Below are 17,677 nucleotides of genomic sequence, written 5' to 3'. Positions count from 1 at the left end.
AAGGTACGGTCACCACGACCTCTCCAAGGTCACCACGGAGAAGGTACGGTCACCACGACCTCTCCAAGGTCACCACGGAGAAGGTAAAGGTCACTCTATGACGGGGGTGGGGCCAAACGAGAGAGGGCTCTCCCGGCGCATCGCCCACAGGCCTTCTGAACTCCAGACGCATGCCACATTCTGGGCGCAACAACGCCTTACGATGCAGCATCTTAATCTATGTTCTTTTCTACCAACGAAACACCCACCGTGGGTTTCTACTATCGACACTGCCCCCCCCGTAAAATCTGATTCGCCCCCCCCCCCCCCCCCCTCCCCCCCTTTTTCCCTCACTGTATATGTTTTTATTTTTCTCCTTTATACCTCCACTATGATTTCCTGCTTTTGGCTTCATAGAAGTGTGTTATTTGTACGTCTCTAAATGTTTTGATGAATTGAACATGGTGGACCCTCTTGTAAACGAGTGTAATGCTTTATGGTGTCGTCCACTCAGAGTTAACAGTCGTTGTATTGAGTTGTGTTGAGTTGTACAGTAATAATGTAATGTACTGTCATTCTGTAAACTGTTAACCCATTTTGTGCGGGAACCTACTACAAGCTTTTTTTTTTTTAAACATCTGTTTATTATGATTTTTGGCATAGAAGCATTTCAGTAATTATTAACGATAAAATTACAGATCGGACAAAAAATAGCAAAAAACATACAAACAAGAGACTTACAATAAAATGAGACAAAGCTTTTAAAAAACTGCAAGCTACATTTACTACAGCTACTACAAGCTCGTAGCGCGCCACCGAGTGGCGCGCTACGAGTTCTGCTATTTTTTGAAAAATGGAAGAACGACTGACTACAGAAACATAGCTTTTTCAGAAAACTGTCGATGTAGAAGACATTTTTTTTAAATCTGATCTCAGGTCAGAATGGGTTAATCAGACCAGTGTGTGTCCAGTGGAAACCTGGTATGAATCTGATCTCGGGTCAGAATGGGTTTTAATAAACATTTATCATCAGGTGCTGAGGCAGATGCGTAAGCTGCCGTGGCAGGACCCAGAGATCAAGTCCTACCTGATCTGCTGCATGGTGAACATCTGGAACGTCAAGTACAACAGCATCCACTGTGTGGCCAACCTGCTGGCCGGCCTGGTGGCCTACCAGGAGGACGTGGGCATCCACGTGGTCGACGGGGTGCTGGAGGACACGCGCCTGGGCATGGAGGTGAGTGGGACGCCCCTCTGGGCATGGAGGACACCCCTCTGGGCATGGAGGACACCCCTCTGGGCATGGAGGTGAGTGGGACGCCCCTCTGGGCATGGAGGACACCCCTCTGGGCATGGAGGTGAGTGGGACGCCCCTCTGGGCATGGAGGTGAGTGGGACGCCCCTCTGGGCATGGAGGTGAGTGGGACGCCCCTCTGGGCATGGAGGACACCCCTCTGGGCATGGAGGTGAGTGGGACGCCCCTCTGGGCATGGAGGTGAGTGGGACGCCCCTCTGGGCATGGAGGTGAGTGAGACGCCCCTCTGGGCATGGAGGTGAGTGGGACGCCCCTCTGGGCATGGAGGACACCCCTCTGGGCATGGAGGTGAGTGAGACACCCCTCTGGGCATGGAGGTGAGTGGGACGCCCCTCTGGGCATGGAGGTGAGTGGGACACCCCTCTGGGCATGGAGGTGAGTGGGACGCCCCTCTGGGCATGGAGGTGAGTGGGACACCCCTCTGGGCATGGAGGTGAGTGGGACGCCCCTCTGGGCATGGAGGTGAGTGGGACACCCCTCTGGGCATGGAGGTGAGTGGGACACCCCTCTGGGCATGGAGGTGAGTGGGACGCCCCTCTGGGCATGGAGGACACCCCTCTGGGCATGGAGGTGAGTGAGACACCCCTCTGGGCATGGAGGTGAGTGGGACGCCCCTCTGGGCATGGAGGTGAGTGGGACACCCCTCTGGGCATGGAGGTGAGTGGGACGCCCCTCTGGGCATGGAGGTGAGTGGGACGCCCCTCTGGGCATGGAGGACACCCCTCTGGGCATGGAGGTGAGTGGGACACCCCTCTGGGCATGGAGGTGAGTGGGACACCCCTCTGGGCATGGAGGACACCCCTCTGGGCATGGAGGTGAGTGGGACGCCCCTCTGGGCATGGAGGTGAGTGGGACGCCCCTCTGGGCATGGAGGTGAGTGAGACACCCCTCTGGGCATGGAGGTGAGTGGGACGCCCCTCTGGGCATGGAGGACACCCCTCTGGGCATGGAGGTGAGTGGGACGCCCCTCTGGGCATGGAGGTGAGTGGGACGCCCCTCTGGGCATGGAGGACACCCCTCTGGGCATGGAGGTGAGTGAGACACCCCTCTGGGCATGGAGGTGAGTGAGACACCCCTCTGGGCATGGAGGACACCCGCCTGGGCATGGAGGTGAGTGGGACGCCCCTCTGGGCATGGAGGTGAGTGGGACACCCCTCTGGGCATGGAGGTGAGTGGGACACCCCTCTGGGCATGGAGGTGAGTGGGACACCCCTCTGGGCATGGAGGACACCCGCCTGGGCATGGAGGTGAGTGGGACGCCCCTCTGGGCATGGAGGTGAGTGGGACACCCCTCTGGGCATGGAGGTGAGTGGGACACCCCTCTGGGCATGGAGGTGAGTGGGACACCCCTCTGGGCATGGAGGTGAGTGGGACGCCCCTCTGGGCATGGAGGACACCCGCCTGGGCATGGAGGTGAGTGGGACGCCCCTCTGGGCATGGAGGACACCCCTCTGGGCATGGAGGTGAGTGGGACGCCCCTCTGGGCATGGAGGACACCCCTCTGGGCATGGAGGTGAGTGGGACGCCCCTCTGGGCATGGAGGACACCCCTCTGGGCATGGAGGTGAGTGGGACGCCCCTCTGGGCATGGAGGACACCCCTCTGGGCATGGAGGTGAGTGGGACGCCCCTCTGGGCATGGAGGACACCCCTCTGGGCATGGAGGTGAGTGGGACGCCCCTCTGGGCATGGAGGACACCCCTCTGGGCATGGAGGTGAGTGGGACGCCCCTCTGGGCATGGAGGACACCCCTCTGGGCATGGAGGTGAGTGGGACGCCCCTCTGGGCATGGAGGTGAGTGAGACACCCCTCTGGGCATGGAGGTGAGTGAGACACCCCTCTGGGCATGGAGGTGAGTGGGACGCCCCTCTGGGCATGGAGGACACCCCTCTGGGCATGGAGGTGAGTGGGACGCCCCTCTGGGCATGGAGGACACCCCTCTGGGCATGGAGGTGAGTGGGACGCCCCTCTGGTAGGGCTGACCCAAAACAATCGATTAATGGACGTTCAATCGATACGCACGGGAATCGATTTTGAAATAAAACATTGAATAGTCATATTTTAAAAAGCGTCCGCTTATGGTCCGCGAGACGGCCCCATTTGGTCCGCGAGCCATGCTGGCGCCTCGCAGCACCTCGCAACGCCTCCTCTTTCCCCCGTGTTAACAACAAGGAAGTCAAATGAACAAATGAAGTGCAGCTGCAGTCCCAGCCAGGAGCCAGGAAAAATAAATCGATTTGCATTTTGCGTTTTAAAATACCCTATTTGAATAAAGGTTGTACACGAGAGTGAAAATAACCGCTGGGAAAATCCCTAATTGAGAGTGTAGGCAAGCACACCACAGCTCAGTGGACATTAAATATAGGCTACCATGTTTGATAAAAGTCATATAAAAACATTACTTACACCCAAATGAAAATATAAACTTCACAGATTATAGATCACTTGGAATTATAACAATCTGTTGAGTATTGCCTGAATAATGCCACTAGTGAAATCCCAACTTTTATCGATGCGCCATTGCGCTGAGAACCTTGTGGAGCCTGGCGGTGTTTTACCTATACTTGTGAGGACCTGCTATGTGAAAACCGTAAGTATAGACAGGCTATTTGCAACCTTAGGCTAAACAACAAGAATCCCAAAGGTCAGGTAGATATAAAGGACTGGAAAGAAGTCAGAGGATTTGTAACCTATATGTAATGAAGCCAGAATTGGAGATGAGTATCATGTTCTGTTGGAATGCAAGAATACTGACATTATGAATTTCAGGCAAAAATACCTGCCACTTTATTTTTTTACCCACCCTTCTATGTTTAAATTAATTGCATTACTAAAATCTGAAAAACAAAAAGTAATCTATAAATTGGGTGCTTTTCTGAAAAATGTTCTTCCACTGTACAAATAGGGAAAGCCTTCCGATTATGTCTATGTATATCGTGTAATCTGTAATGTATTGTATACTTCCGATTGTATACATTTATCCTGATGATGATGGATTCACATGGTGAGTGCGCTCAGTGCGCGCACCGAAAATTCAAAGATCTGCAATCTCATGCGCTGCGTTGTGCATAGGCTGAGTATAATGGCACGAATGAAACTAGGCCTATAGATTTATTTTGGCGATGCGGAGAACTGATTTTGCCGTTGCCAGCGATATCTTTTTTTTTTTCTTGTCTGAAGACTGACCTGCAGAGCAGCTCCTACAGACCCAGACCAAATCTCTACTGAAAACACACCTTTTCTCTTTGGCATTTAATTGCACCTGATCGTATTATTGTAATTATGTAGCCTATACTATTTGATTTGCCTGTGTTTTTTTTTTAATTATGTTTTTTTTTCCCACTTGTTTCAGCCTGTAGGCCTACAGCACTTTGGTCAGCTTCTATTGTTTTAAATGTGATATAAATAAAGTTTGATTTAGGCCTATATTGGAGCAGGTGCTGGCAAATAACTAATTACTGTAATGCCATGCAGTGAAGTTGCGCAAATGTCAACTCAATTAGCAAGCAGAGCTGCTCTCATGCACTCTGCACTGTCTGCAGCACAATGACTGCAGATCTCTTTAAACTTTAAAGTTTACTTATTATGGTTTACTTTCAACCATAAACCATAATGTGATTGACAAACCTTGGATTATAATTCTTCATCGACCAACAGCGCATGCAGCATGACTATGAGGTAATTTAACTATGTGGGATTTCTCCATCGGCATCGCATCGCTTTTTCCCATGCGCATCGATAAAAGTTGGGATTTCACTAGTGGCATTATTCAGGCAATACTCCACAGATTGTTATAATTCCAAGTGATCTATAATCTGTGAAGTTTATATATTTTTCCCATACGCACACTCACAGTCACATTAACTTTATGATCAATCAAATCAACCGTGGTTGTGTCAGGCTTGAAGAGTTCATTCATGTTACCGTTCGTTTACAATTGACAGAGGAGTTTTGATTATATATATTTTCATTTACAATTTAGGCATTTAGCAGACACTCTTAATCCAGAGCGACTTACATTAAGCAAGAACAAAAAAGCATGGGAATACATCACATAAAAACATTTATCATGAAACATGCGTAAGCTAAGAAAGTAACAGTGGAATATCTATATAATGAAACTATACATATAAACTATACATATATACTACTATGCTATACATGTGTACTATGACGTGCTATGACTACATACAATGCAATTATAGTGCTGTCTTCATAACGTAAGGGCTATGGGCCATGATGGAGTCTGAAAAGGTGGGTTTTCAGACTACGGCGGGGTTGGGTTTCGACGATCGAAACACATTTATTTAGAAGCGTCGATCATCAAAAGCGTGATCGAAGGTCAGCCCTAGTGTGTGTGTGTGTGTGCGCGCGCCTCTGGTTCAGGGGCTTAGACTACTTTCAAGGCAGATTAAATAAATAAAAAAAAGTCTTCTAAATCCTGACCGTTTTCTGAAATACCTCATGTTTCTGTATCAGTGGTTCTCACAGGGTTAAAACCTCATATTTCTGTATCAGTGGTGTTCAATATTTCATGTCAAGGACCCCTAGGAATTATGTATTTTGCCTCCGACCCCCATCTGAAAGTATGTTGTTCCAGAGACCTCCCCAGAAGCAAGGATTTGAGTTAAAAACTTTCGCTCTGAAAGAATATATATTCAATGATTTGAGGCACATTTTCATGCTCGTAGCGCGGCACAGAGCTTGTAGATCTGCTATTTTTCAATAGCTAAAGTATAACATAATCCTTAAAACACCAAAAGGGGTTCCCGTTCAGAATGGGTTAAACCCAGTGTCCCTCTTTGGGGCATTCATAGGTGAACTGGTATTGTGGTAATGCTCACAACAAGCTGCAAACTGTAGGTTTGCTATTTTCACTATTCCTTGTAGGACAACGTAAGTAGGGCTTAAATGGTTAAAGGTTTGTTTTAGTCTTATCTAGTATACAGAACATAATTATAATTATACAGAACTCATTGGCTGTGTGACAATATTTAAAAGCTCCAGGGTATAAGCTAGGCTTAATGAGCAGACCTTTAAAAGCTCCAGGGTATAAGCTAGGCTTAATTGACCAAGACTTGAGTTAAAAGCTGTCAAAAGTCATCATTCCTAGGAGCGTGTGTGTGTGTGTGTGTGTGTGTGTTGTGGGGGACACGTGAGGAGACCGTATGACATTCACCTCCTCAAAATGACAACATGTGTCTCTGGTGGTGACGACGCCATCCCTTCCCGAGGCGGTTTATCCTCGTAGCGTTGATGTTCTGCGTCATGTCTAGAAACAGACAGTTTGATCCTAAATGCACACATCTTCCCCCCCCTCCCCCCTCCCCCCCTCCCCCAGGTCAACCAGCCCAAGTTCAACCAGCGGCGCATCAGCAGCGCCAAGTTCCTGGGCGAGCTGTACAACTACCGCATGGTGGAGTCGGCGGTCGTCTTCCGCACCCTGTTCTCCTTCATCTCCTTCGGCGTCAACCAGGACGGCAGCCCCTCCCCCCTGGACCCCCCCGAGCACCTGTTCCGCATGCGGCTCGTCTGCACGCTGCTGGACACCTGCGGGCAGTACTTTGACCGCGGGTCCTCCAAGAGGAAGCTGGACTGCTTCCTCATCTACTTCCAGGCACGTGGTTGTACATCTGGAATGTCTTGGTGTTGGTCTGGTTCTGGTGATGGTCTGGTTCTGGTGATAGTCTGGTTCTAGTGATAGTCTGGTTCTAGTGATGTTCTGGTGATAGTCAGGTTCTGGTGATAGTCTGGTTCTGGTGATAGTCTGGTTCTAGTGATGTTCTGGTGATAGTCTGGTTCTAGTGATGTTCTGGTGATAGTCTGGTTCTGGTGTTAGTCTGGTTCTGGTGATAGTCTGGTTCTGGTGATAGTCTGGTTCTAGTGACTTTCACTGTCTCTGGAATGTCTTGGTGTTAGTCTGGTTCTGGTGATAGTCTGGTTCTGGTGATAGTCTGGTTCTAGTGATGTTCTGGTGATAGTCTGGTTCTGGTGTTAGTCTGGTTCTGGTGATAGTCTGGTTCTGGTGTTAGTCTGGTTCTGGTGATAGTCTGGTTCTAGTGATAGTCTGGTTCTAGTGATAGTCTGGTTCTAGTGATAGTCTGGTTCTGGTGTTAGTCTGGTTCTGGTGTTAGTCTGGTTCTAGTGATTTGAATGTCTTGGTGTTAGTCTGGTTCTAGTGATTTGAATGTCTTGGTGTTAGTCTGGTTCTAGTGATAGTCTGGTTCTGGTGTTAGTCTGGTTCTAGTGATTTGAATGTCTTGGTGTTAGTCTGGTTCTAGTGATAGTCTGGTTCTGGTGTTAGTCTGGTTCTAGTGATTTGAATGTCTTGGTGTTAGTCTGGTTCTAGTGATTTGAATGTCTTGGTGTTAGTCTGGTTCTAGTGATTTGAATGTCTTGGTGATAGTCTGGTTCTAGTGATAGTCTGGTTCTAGTGATAGTCTGGTTCTAGTGATTAGTCTGGTTCTGGTGTTAGTCTGGTTCTAGTGATTTGAATGTCTTGGTGATAGTCTGGTTCTAGTGATAGTCTGGTTCTAGTGATAGTCTGGTTCTAGTGATTTGAATGTCTTGGTGTTAGTCTGGTTCTAGTGATTAGTCTGGTTCTGGTGTTAGTCTGGTTCTAGTGATTTGAATGTCTTGGTGATAGTCTGGTTCTAGTGATAGTCTGGTTCTAGTGATAGTCTGGTTCTAGTGATTTGAATGTCTTGGTGTTAGTCTGGTTCTAGTGATAGTCTGGTTCTAGTGATTTGAATGTCTTGGTGATTGTCTGGTTCTAGTGATTAGTCTGGTTCTAGTGATAGTCTGGTTCTAGTGATTTGAATGTCTTGGTGTTAGTCTGGTTCTAGTGATTTGAATGTCTTGGTGATAGTCTGGTTCTAGTGATTTTCACTCGACTGAATCTACGGTTGACTTAGTCGACTAAGTTGTATTTTGGCCGCGCCTTGGTGGTGTCGTAATGGCTGATTTTACACTTGGCAGATCTACAAGCTCACGACACGTCGCGACGCTTGTAGATCTGCTATTTTCAGCATGCAACCAAGTGTAAAATGACTTGTGTGTCCCACAGCGCTACGTCTGGTGGAAGAAGGGTGTTGACGTGTGGAACAAGGACCACCCGTTCCCCATCGATATCGACTACATGATCAGCGACACCCTGGAGCTCCTCAGGCCCAAGATGAGACTCAGCTGCTCCCTGGAGGAGGCCACCAAACGGGTCACTGACCTGGAGAGGGAGGTTCTGGTCAAACTAGGTACGTACCAGAGGGAGGTTCTGGTCAAACTAGGTACGTACCGGAGAGGGAGGTTCTGGTCAAACTAGGTACGTACCAGAGGGGAGGTTCTGGTCAAACTAGGTACGTACCAGAGGGGAGGTTCTGGTCAAACTAGGTACGTACCAGAGGGAGGTTCTGGTCAAACTAGGTACGTACCAGAGGGGAGGTTCTGGTCAAACTAGGTACGTACCAGAGGGGAGGTTCTGGTCAAACTAGGTACGTACCAGAGGGGAGGTTCTGGTCAAACTAGGTACGTACCAGAGGGAGGTTCTGGTCAAACTAGGAATGGAAGCTCCTGGCCTCTGATAATAATATACTAATAATTAAACTTTATTTGTAGCACCTTCCATGACATGAAATGCAGCTCAAAGTGCTTTACAGAGCAAAAAAGAAAAGAAAAGCAAGGCATAAACATAAAAAAACAAGAGCAGTAATGCAATACAGTGAGGACATTAAGATCAATTATAAGCAAGGGTGTATAAGTGGGTCTTGAGCTGTCGAAGGTACAGTGGGAGCTTGTTCCACGCCGTCGGCCCGTAGAAGCAAAAAGCTGCTTCCCCGTATTTTTTAGTTGCCATTTTTTTAGGCAAAGCGAGCAGGCCAGCAGTGGAAGACCTGAGGGGGCGGTTTGGGACATATTTAGGCAGGCAGTCATGTAGACCATTGAGAGCTTTATAAACAAGTAAAATAATTTTAAAATCAATCCTAAAAACAACCGGAAGCCAGTGCAGTGATGCCAAAACTGGAGTAATATGTTCTCTCATCTTAGTTCTAGTTAAAACTCTGGCTGCTGCATTTTGGACAAGTTGTAATCTGTCAGTTGTTTTCTGCATTGCAGTAATCAAGGCGTGGATTAGCGTTTTTTGCATTGTCCAATGACAAATAGACTCTGATTCGTGCAATATTTCTAATCTAATCTAAGGCAATCTTGGTAACATGATTAATGTGATTAATGCAACATGTAGTACGGTTGTTTCACAGGTTCATGTCGTTAACTTAAACTAAACAGCTCTGCTGATGATAGCAACATGTAGTACGGTTGTTTCACAGGTTCATGTCGTTAACTTAAACTAAACAGCTCTGCTGATGATAGCAACATGTAGTACGGTTGTTTCACAGGTTCATGTCGTTAACTTAAACTAAACAGCTCTGCTGATGATAGCAACATGTAGTACGGCTGTTTCACAGGTTCATGTCGTTAACTTCTAGAATATGCTGAGAATGCCTTCAATGCAGCTCCACCCATGTGTGTGTGCGTGTGTGGGTGTGTGTGTGCGTGTGTGGGTGTGTGTATGTGCGTGCGTGCATGCTCAGAAATGAAAGGCAGAAGGAGAGTGATTTATGAGGGACATGGAGAGAGACCCCTGGGTACACAGTAGCACCATTACAGACCCCTGGGTACACAGTAGCACCATTACAGACCCCTGGGTACACAGTAGCACCATTACAGACCCCTGGGTACACAGTAGCACCATTACAGACAATCAGTTCCCTGATCTTATTCCAACAGCCTGTCTTCAGTCACCTCCCTCTATCACCCAATCACACATCATCCTATAGTCTGGAGGTTCTTCACCTCCCTCTATCACCCAATCACAGACCATCCTATAGTCTGGAGGTTACCCTGGGTCGTCCGGTGAAACCATGACTTCCTGCAGCTTCTTGCCTCAGTTCAACCAACCGCTGCTTCTGTTGGCGTGAAGCTGCTTGTCTGGTTTGGCTGCTTTCACAGTGTTTATGATAGAATCTGTCCACAGCCGTGTGTGTGTGTGTGTGTGTGTGTGTGTGTAATCTGTTAAATGTATCTAATTACTCCTGGTAAGGAAAAGGCCATGAACATTGTTACCCGCTGTAACATGATCTAAGTTGAGTGTGTGTGTGTGTGTGTGTGTGTGTGTGTGTGTGTGTGTGTGTGTGTGTGTGTGTGTGTGTGTGTGTGTGTGTGTGTGTGTGTGTGTGTGTGTGTGTGACTCTGCACACACGTGTACAACAACAACAACGCCACAGCTGGGTGTACTGCTTGCGTTTAAAGTCGTTTACAACCGTTCCACAACTTTCCACTGTCCAGCTTTCCCCTGCTGTTCTCTGGGATAGAAGCCTTATTTATATTCTGCAGCAAGACGGTGTCGCACGCCTAGAATTGCAGATCCACAAGCTCACAGCGGGGCGTGGATGAGACGCGTTGTGAGCTTGTACATCTGCTATGTATTTATAACGTTAATAATACATGCAGGCCAGGGTCTTCAGTGTTTTTTAGGTCAAGCCAAGGACCACTTAACTGAGAGTGAGAGATCAAGCAGGGACCCCCACTATACATAGGCAATTATATTATAAAACTGTGTTGCAGATTAAACTACTTGTTTGACAGCACTATGAGTGTGACCTGTAATTTTTGTTTTGTTTATTTGTTTCTTTTCTATTTATATGTTGGTAACATTAATTGATGAACGATAGGCTATTACATTTTAATCTCTTGAACCCTCTATACTCAAAACCTCAAATTGACCTTTGAGATATAATAATTATACTATAGCCTATGATTATTAGTAATCTAACAATTCCACAATAACCAGCAGAGAGCAGACCCTTTGTTTACTTACAGAATTCTATAAGTTGGGTTGTTGGGAGATGCAGAGCTATAATACTAACCTACAGTAAAACAATAAATTGCTTTGAATTTAAATGTAATGCATTTTTACATGTTTTGGGAAATGAATAGAGCTTTAATATAAATCCTTTTTATTGTGATGAATCGCCATCAAATCGCATCGTATCGGTAGAGGGGTGAATCGTATCACATCGCCAGAGGATTCCATGTATCGCTAAAGTATCGTATCGCTGGCAGTGCATCGAGATGCGTATCGAATCGTGAGATGAGACGAGATTCACATGCCTTGTGTGTGTGCGTGCACAGGCCTGGTCATGGGTTAATGTGTGTGTGTGTGTGTGTGCGTGCACAGGCCTGGTCATGGGTTAATGTGTGTGTGTGTGTGTGTGCGTGCACAGGCCTGGTCATGGGTTAATGTGTGTGTGTGTGTGTGTGCGTGCACAGGCCTGGTCATGGGTTAATGTGTGTGTGTGTGTGTGCGTGCACAGGCCTGGTCATGGGTTAATGTGTGTGTGTGTGTGTGTGCGTGCACAGGCCTGGTCATGGGTAAAGATGGCCGCTGTTCGGGCGCCATGGCGGACGGCGAGGCGATGGACGAGGAAGACGATGATGACGAGGAAGAGGGCGGGGCCGAGACGGAGGAGCAGAGCGGGAACGAGAGCGAGATGAACGAGCAGGAAGAGGAGGTGAGAATAACTCCATACATTTACCATAATACCAGGAAGAGGAGGTGAGAATAACTCCATACATTTACCATAATACCAGGAAGAGGAGGTGAGAATAACTCCATACATTTACCATAATACCAGGAAGAGGAGGTGAGAATAACTCCATACATTTTAGTCAGCTGTCGATTTTAGTCAGCTGTCGATTTTAGTCGACTAAAATTCTACGATGTTCAGTCGACTGAAACTAGACTAACACTAAGACATTCCGGCTGACTAAAATGTGACTAAATGAAAACCATACAAGAACCTATGACTAAAACTTAACTGCACTGCACCCACCTCACACAGGGAACCTGTTGGAGACAGAATGACATCACAGTTTATTTGACACTGCTTATAAATAAACTGTGTTTATTGACACTGTGCTTTTAAATAAACTGTTTATTGACACTGTGCTTATAAATAAACTGTGTTTATTGACACTGTGCTTATAAATAAACTGTGTTTATTGACACTGTGCTTATAAATAAACTCTGTTTATTGACACTGTGCTTATAAATAAACTGTTTATTGACACTGTGCTTATAAATAAACTCTGTTTATTGACACTGTGCTTATAAATAAACTGTTTATTGACACTGTGCTTATAAATAAACTCTGTTTATTGACACTGTGCTTATAAATAAACTCTGTTTATTGACACTGTGCTTATAAATAAACTCTGTTTATTGACACTGTGCTTATAAATAAACTCTGTTTATTGACACTGTGCTTATAAATAAACTCTGTTTATTGACACTGTGCTTATAAATAAACTCTGTTTATTGACACTGTGCTTATAAATAAACTGTTTATTGACACTGTGCTTATAAATAAACTGTGTTTATTGACACTGTGCTTATAAATAAACTCTGTTTATTGACACTGTGCTTATAAATAAACTCTGTTTATTGACACTGCTTATAAATAAACTCTGTTTATTGACACTGTGCTTATAAATAAACTCTGTTTATTGACACTGTGCTTATAAATAAACTGTGTTTATTGACACTGTGCTTATAAATAAACTGTTTATTGACACTGTGCTTATAAATAAACTGTGTTTATTGACACTGTGCTTATAAATAAACTGTTTATTGACACTGTGCTTATAAATAAACTGTGTTTATTGACACTGTGCTTATAAATAAACTGTTTATTGACACTGCTTATAAATAAACTGTTTATTGACACTGTGCTTATAAATAAACTCTGTGTTTATTGACACTGTGCTTATAAATAAACTCTGTTTATTGACACTGTGCTTATAAATAAACTCTGTTTATTGACACTGTGCTTATAAATAAACTGTTTATTGACACTGTGCTTATAAATAAACTCTGTTTATTGACACTGTGCTTATAAATAAACTCTGTTTATTGACACTGTGCTTATAAATAAACTGTTTATTGACACTGTGCTTATAAATAAACTCTGTTTATTGACACTGTGCTTATAAATAAACTGTTTATTGACACTGTGCTTATAAATAAACTCTGTTTATTGACACTGTGCTTATAAATAAACTCTGTTTATTGACACTGTGCTTATAAATAAACTCTGTTTATTGACACTGTGCTTATAAATAAACTCTGTTTATTGACACTGTGCTTATAAATAAACTCTGTTTATTGACACTGTGCTTATAAATAAACTCTGTTTATTGACACTGTGCTTATAAATAAACTGTGTTTATTGACACTGTGCTTATAAATAAACTCTGTTTATTGACACTGTGCTTATAAATAAACTCTGTTTATTGACACTGTGCTTATAAATAAACTCTGTTTATTGACACTGTGCTTATAAATAAACTCTGTTTATTGACACTGTGCTTATAAATAAACTCTGTTTATTGACACTGTGCTTATAAATAAACTCTGTTTATTGACACTGTGCTTATAAATAAACTCTGTTTATTGACACTGTGCTTATAAATAAACTCTGTTTATTGACACTGTGCTTATAAATAAACTCTGTTTATTGACACTGTGCTTATAAATAAACTCTGTTTATTGACACTGTGCTTATAAATAAACTCTGTTTATTGACACTGTGCTTATAAATAAACTCTGTTTATTGACACTGTGCTTATAAATAAACTCTGTTTATTGACACTGTGCTTATAAATAAACTGTTTATTGACACTGTGCTTATAAATAAACTCTGTTTATTGACACTGTGCTTATAAATAAACTCTGTTTATTGACACTGTGCTTATAAATAAACTCTGTTTATTGACACTGTGCTTATAAATAAACTCTGTTTATTGACACTGTGCTTATAAATAAACTCTGTTTATTGACACTGTGCTTATAAATAAACTGTTTATTGACACTGTGCTTATAAATAAACTCTGTTTATTGACACTGTGCTTATAAATAAACTGTTTATTGACACTGTGCTTATAAATAAACTCTGTTTATTGACACTGTGCTTATAAATAAACTCTGTTTATTGACACTGTGCTTATAAATAAACTGTTTATTGACACTGTGCTTATAAATAAACTCTGTTTATTGACACTGTGCTTATAAATAAACTCTGTTTATTGACACTGTGCTTATAAATAAACTGTTTATTGACACTGTGCTTATAAATAAACTCTGTTTATTGACACTGTGCTTATAAATAAACTCTGTTTATTGACACTGTGCTTATAAATAAACTCTGTTTATTGACACTGTGCTTATAAATAAACTCTGTTTATTGACACTGTGCTTATAAATAAACTCTGTTTATTGACACTGCTTATAAATAAACTCTGTTTATTGACACTGTGCTTATAAATAAACTCTGTTTATTGACACTGCTTATAAATAAACTGTTTATTGACATTTCAAAATGTACTTCAGTGAAAGTACAAAAGTCATAAAAATGTAACTCTCTCTCGCTCTCTCTCTCTCGCGTTCTCTCTCTCTCTCACTCTTTCTATCTCTATCTCTCTCGCTCTCTCTCTCGCTCTCTATCTCTATCTCTATCTCTGTCTCTGACTGTCTCTGACTGTCTCTCTCTCTCTCTCTCTCTCTCTCTCTCTCTCTCTCTCTCTCTCTCTCTCTCTCTCTCTGTCTCTGTCTCTGTCTCTGACTGTCTCGCTCTCGCTCTCTCTATCTCTCTCTCTCTCTCTCTATCTCTCTCTCTCTCTCTCTCTCTCTCTCTCTCTCTCTCTCTCTCTCTCTCTCTGTGTGTTCCAGGAAGGTTCTGAGAACGATGAAGAGGAGAGGGAGGAAGAGGAGGAGGAGAACACCGACTACCTGACCGACTCCAACAAGGAGAACGAGACGGACGAGGAGAACAACGTGAGACCATTTAGACCTTCTAAGACCTTCTAAGACCTTCTTTAGACCATTTAGACCTTCTAAGACCTTCTAAGACCTTCTTTAGACCATTTAGACCTTCTAAGACCTTCTAAGACCTTCTTTAGACCATTTAGACCTTCTAAGACCTTCTAAGACCTTCTTTAGACCATTTAGACCTTCTAAGTCCTGAGGGTTTTAACGTGAGACCATTTAGACCTTCTAAGTCCTGAGGGTTTTAACGTGAGACCATTTAGACCTTCTAAGTCCTGAGGGTTTTAACGTGAGACCATTTAGACCTTCTAAGTCCTGAGGGTTTAACGTGAGACCATTTAGACCTTCTAAGTCCTGAGGGTTTTCTGTTTGAGACCATTTAGACCTTCTAAGTCCTGAGGGTTTAACGTGAGACCATTTAGACCTTCTAAGTCCTGAGGGTTTTCTGTGAGACCATTTAGACCTTCTAAGTCCTGAGGGTTTTCTGTGAGACCATTTAGACCTTCTAAGTCCTGAGGGTTTTCTGTTTGAGACCATTTAGACCTTCTAAGTCCTGAGGGTTTTACCATTTAGACCTTCTAAGTCCTGAGGGTTTTCTGTTTGAGACCATTTAGACCTTCTAAGTCCTGAGGGTTTAACGTGAGACCATTTAGACCTAAGTCCTGAGGGTTTTCTGTTTGAGACCATTTAGACCTTCTAAGTCCTGAGGGTTTTCTGTTTGAGACCATTTAGACCTTCTAAGTCCTGAGGGTTTTCTGTTTGAGACCATTTAGACCTTCTAAGTCCTGAGGGTTTTCTGTTTGAGACCATTTAGACCTTCAAAGTCCTGAGGGTTTTCTGTTTGAGACCATTTAGACCTTCAAAGTCCTGAGGGTTTTCTGTTTGAGACCATTTAGACCTAAGTCCTGAGGGTTTTACCATTTAGACCTTCTAAGTCCTGAGGGTTTTCTGTTTGAGACCATTTAGACCTTCTAAGTCCTGAGGGTTTTCTGTTTGAGACCATTTAGACCTTCTAAGTCCTGAGGGTTTTCTGTTTGGGACCATTTAGACCTTCTAAGTCCTGAGGGTTTTCTGTTTGAGACCATTTAGACCTTCTAAGTCCTGAGGGTTTTCCATTTAGACCTTCTAAGTCCTGAGGGTTTTCTGTGAGACCATTTAGACCTTCTAAGTCCTGAGGGTTTTCTGTTTGAGACCATTTAGACCTTCTAAGTCCTGAGGGTTTTCTGAAAACCCCATGTTTCTGTATCAGTGTTTGGGAGCGCATGTTTCTGTATCAGTGTTTGGGAGCGCATGTTTCTGTATCAGTGTTTGGGAGCGCATGTTTCTGTATCAGTGTTTGGGAGCGCATGCGGGGAATGGTGGTGTTTCTGTATCAGTGTTTGGGAGCGCATGCTGTGAATGGTGATGTTTCTGTATCAGTGTTTGGGAGCGCATGCGGTGAATGGTGATGTTTCTGTATCAGTGTTTGGGAGCGCATGCTGTGAATGGTGATGTTTCTGTATCAGTGTTTGGGAGCGCATGCGGTGAATGGTGATGTTTCTGTATCAGTGTTTGGGAGCGCATGCTGTGAATGGTGATGTTTCTGTATCAGTGTTTGGGAGCGCATGCGGTGAATGGTGATGTTTCTGTATCAGTGTTTGGGAGCGCATGCGGTCCATGTTTCTGTATCAGTGTTTGGGAGCGCATGCTGTGAATGGTGATGGTTCTGTATCAGTGTTTGGGAGCGCATGCTGTGAATGGTGATGTTTCTGTATCAGTGTTTGGGAGCGCATGCGGTGAATGGTGATGTTTCTGTATCAGTGTTTGGGAGCGCATGCGGTGAATGGTGATGTATCAGTGAATGGTGATGTATCAGTGTTTGGGAGCGCATGCGGTGAATGGTGATGTTTCTGTATCAGTGTTTGGGAGCGCATGCGGTGAATGGTGATGTTTCTGTATCAGTGTTTGGGAGCGCATGCGGTGAATGGTGATGCGGCATCACTGTCTGTGATATTATAAAAACCCCATGTTTCTGTATCAGTGTTTGGGAGCGCATGCGGTGAATGGTGATGCGGCATCACTGTCTGTGATGTTATAAAAAAAGGCATAAATGGACCGCACGCCTTTATTTCCAAGTGACAATGGCAAGCATATACAGCTTGCCTATTTGCAATTGTAGCAGGCTATAGGCGTAAGGGGCTTAATCATTCACCATTTAAATAAGTGCTTTGACAGTTCAGATAAAAGCGAGATCATTTTCGGGGCTCGGGAGGACGGGACCGCGGCGTGCGTCGCCAACACATACCGGCACACATGCAAGCGGCAAGCCTTCATCCATATGTTTATGATTCGTTCATCAATGATCAAATCACTACAACGTTGATTATGACTGCCTTGACGACATGATAGCCTATCTCTCATGCAGGCATCACTGAGTCACCCACAGGACTTTAATATCACAGCAGTGCGCAGTATCACGCCTTCGCCGTGCACTGCGCACGAATGGGTAAAATTAATATAGGCTAGGCCA

At 44.4% G+C, this 17,677-nt stretch overlaps 1 protein-coding gene across 1 annotated transcript in view; it reads left to right on the top strand.

The window, feature by feature from the left end:
- upf2 (UPF2 regulator of nonsense mediated mRNA decay) overlaps positions 1–17,677 on the top strand; it is a 65,816-nt gene that overhangs the window by 35,374 nt on the left and 12,765 nt on the right. Inside the window, 5 exon segments of the mRNA XM_080757856.1 lie at positions 1,013–1,216; positions 6,634–6,909; positions 8,359–8,542; positions 11,706–11,857; positions 15,073–15,177. Of these exon segments, the coding sequence (XP_080613982.1) occupies positions 1,013–1,216; positions 6,634–6,909; positions 8,359–8,542; positions 11,706–11,857; positions 15,073–15,177 (921 nt within the window).

Source organism: Protomyctophum bolini (assembly GCF_963924005.1).
Source record: "Protomyctophum bolini genome assembly, chromosome: 23".
NCBI lineage: Eukaryota > Metazoa > Chordata > Actinopteri > Myctophiformes > Myctophidae > Protomyctophum > Protomyctophum bolini.
The sequence above is the reverse complement of the archived record's forward strand: the minus strand, read 5'-3'. Positions and strand labels throughout refer to the sequence as shown.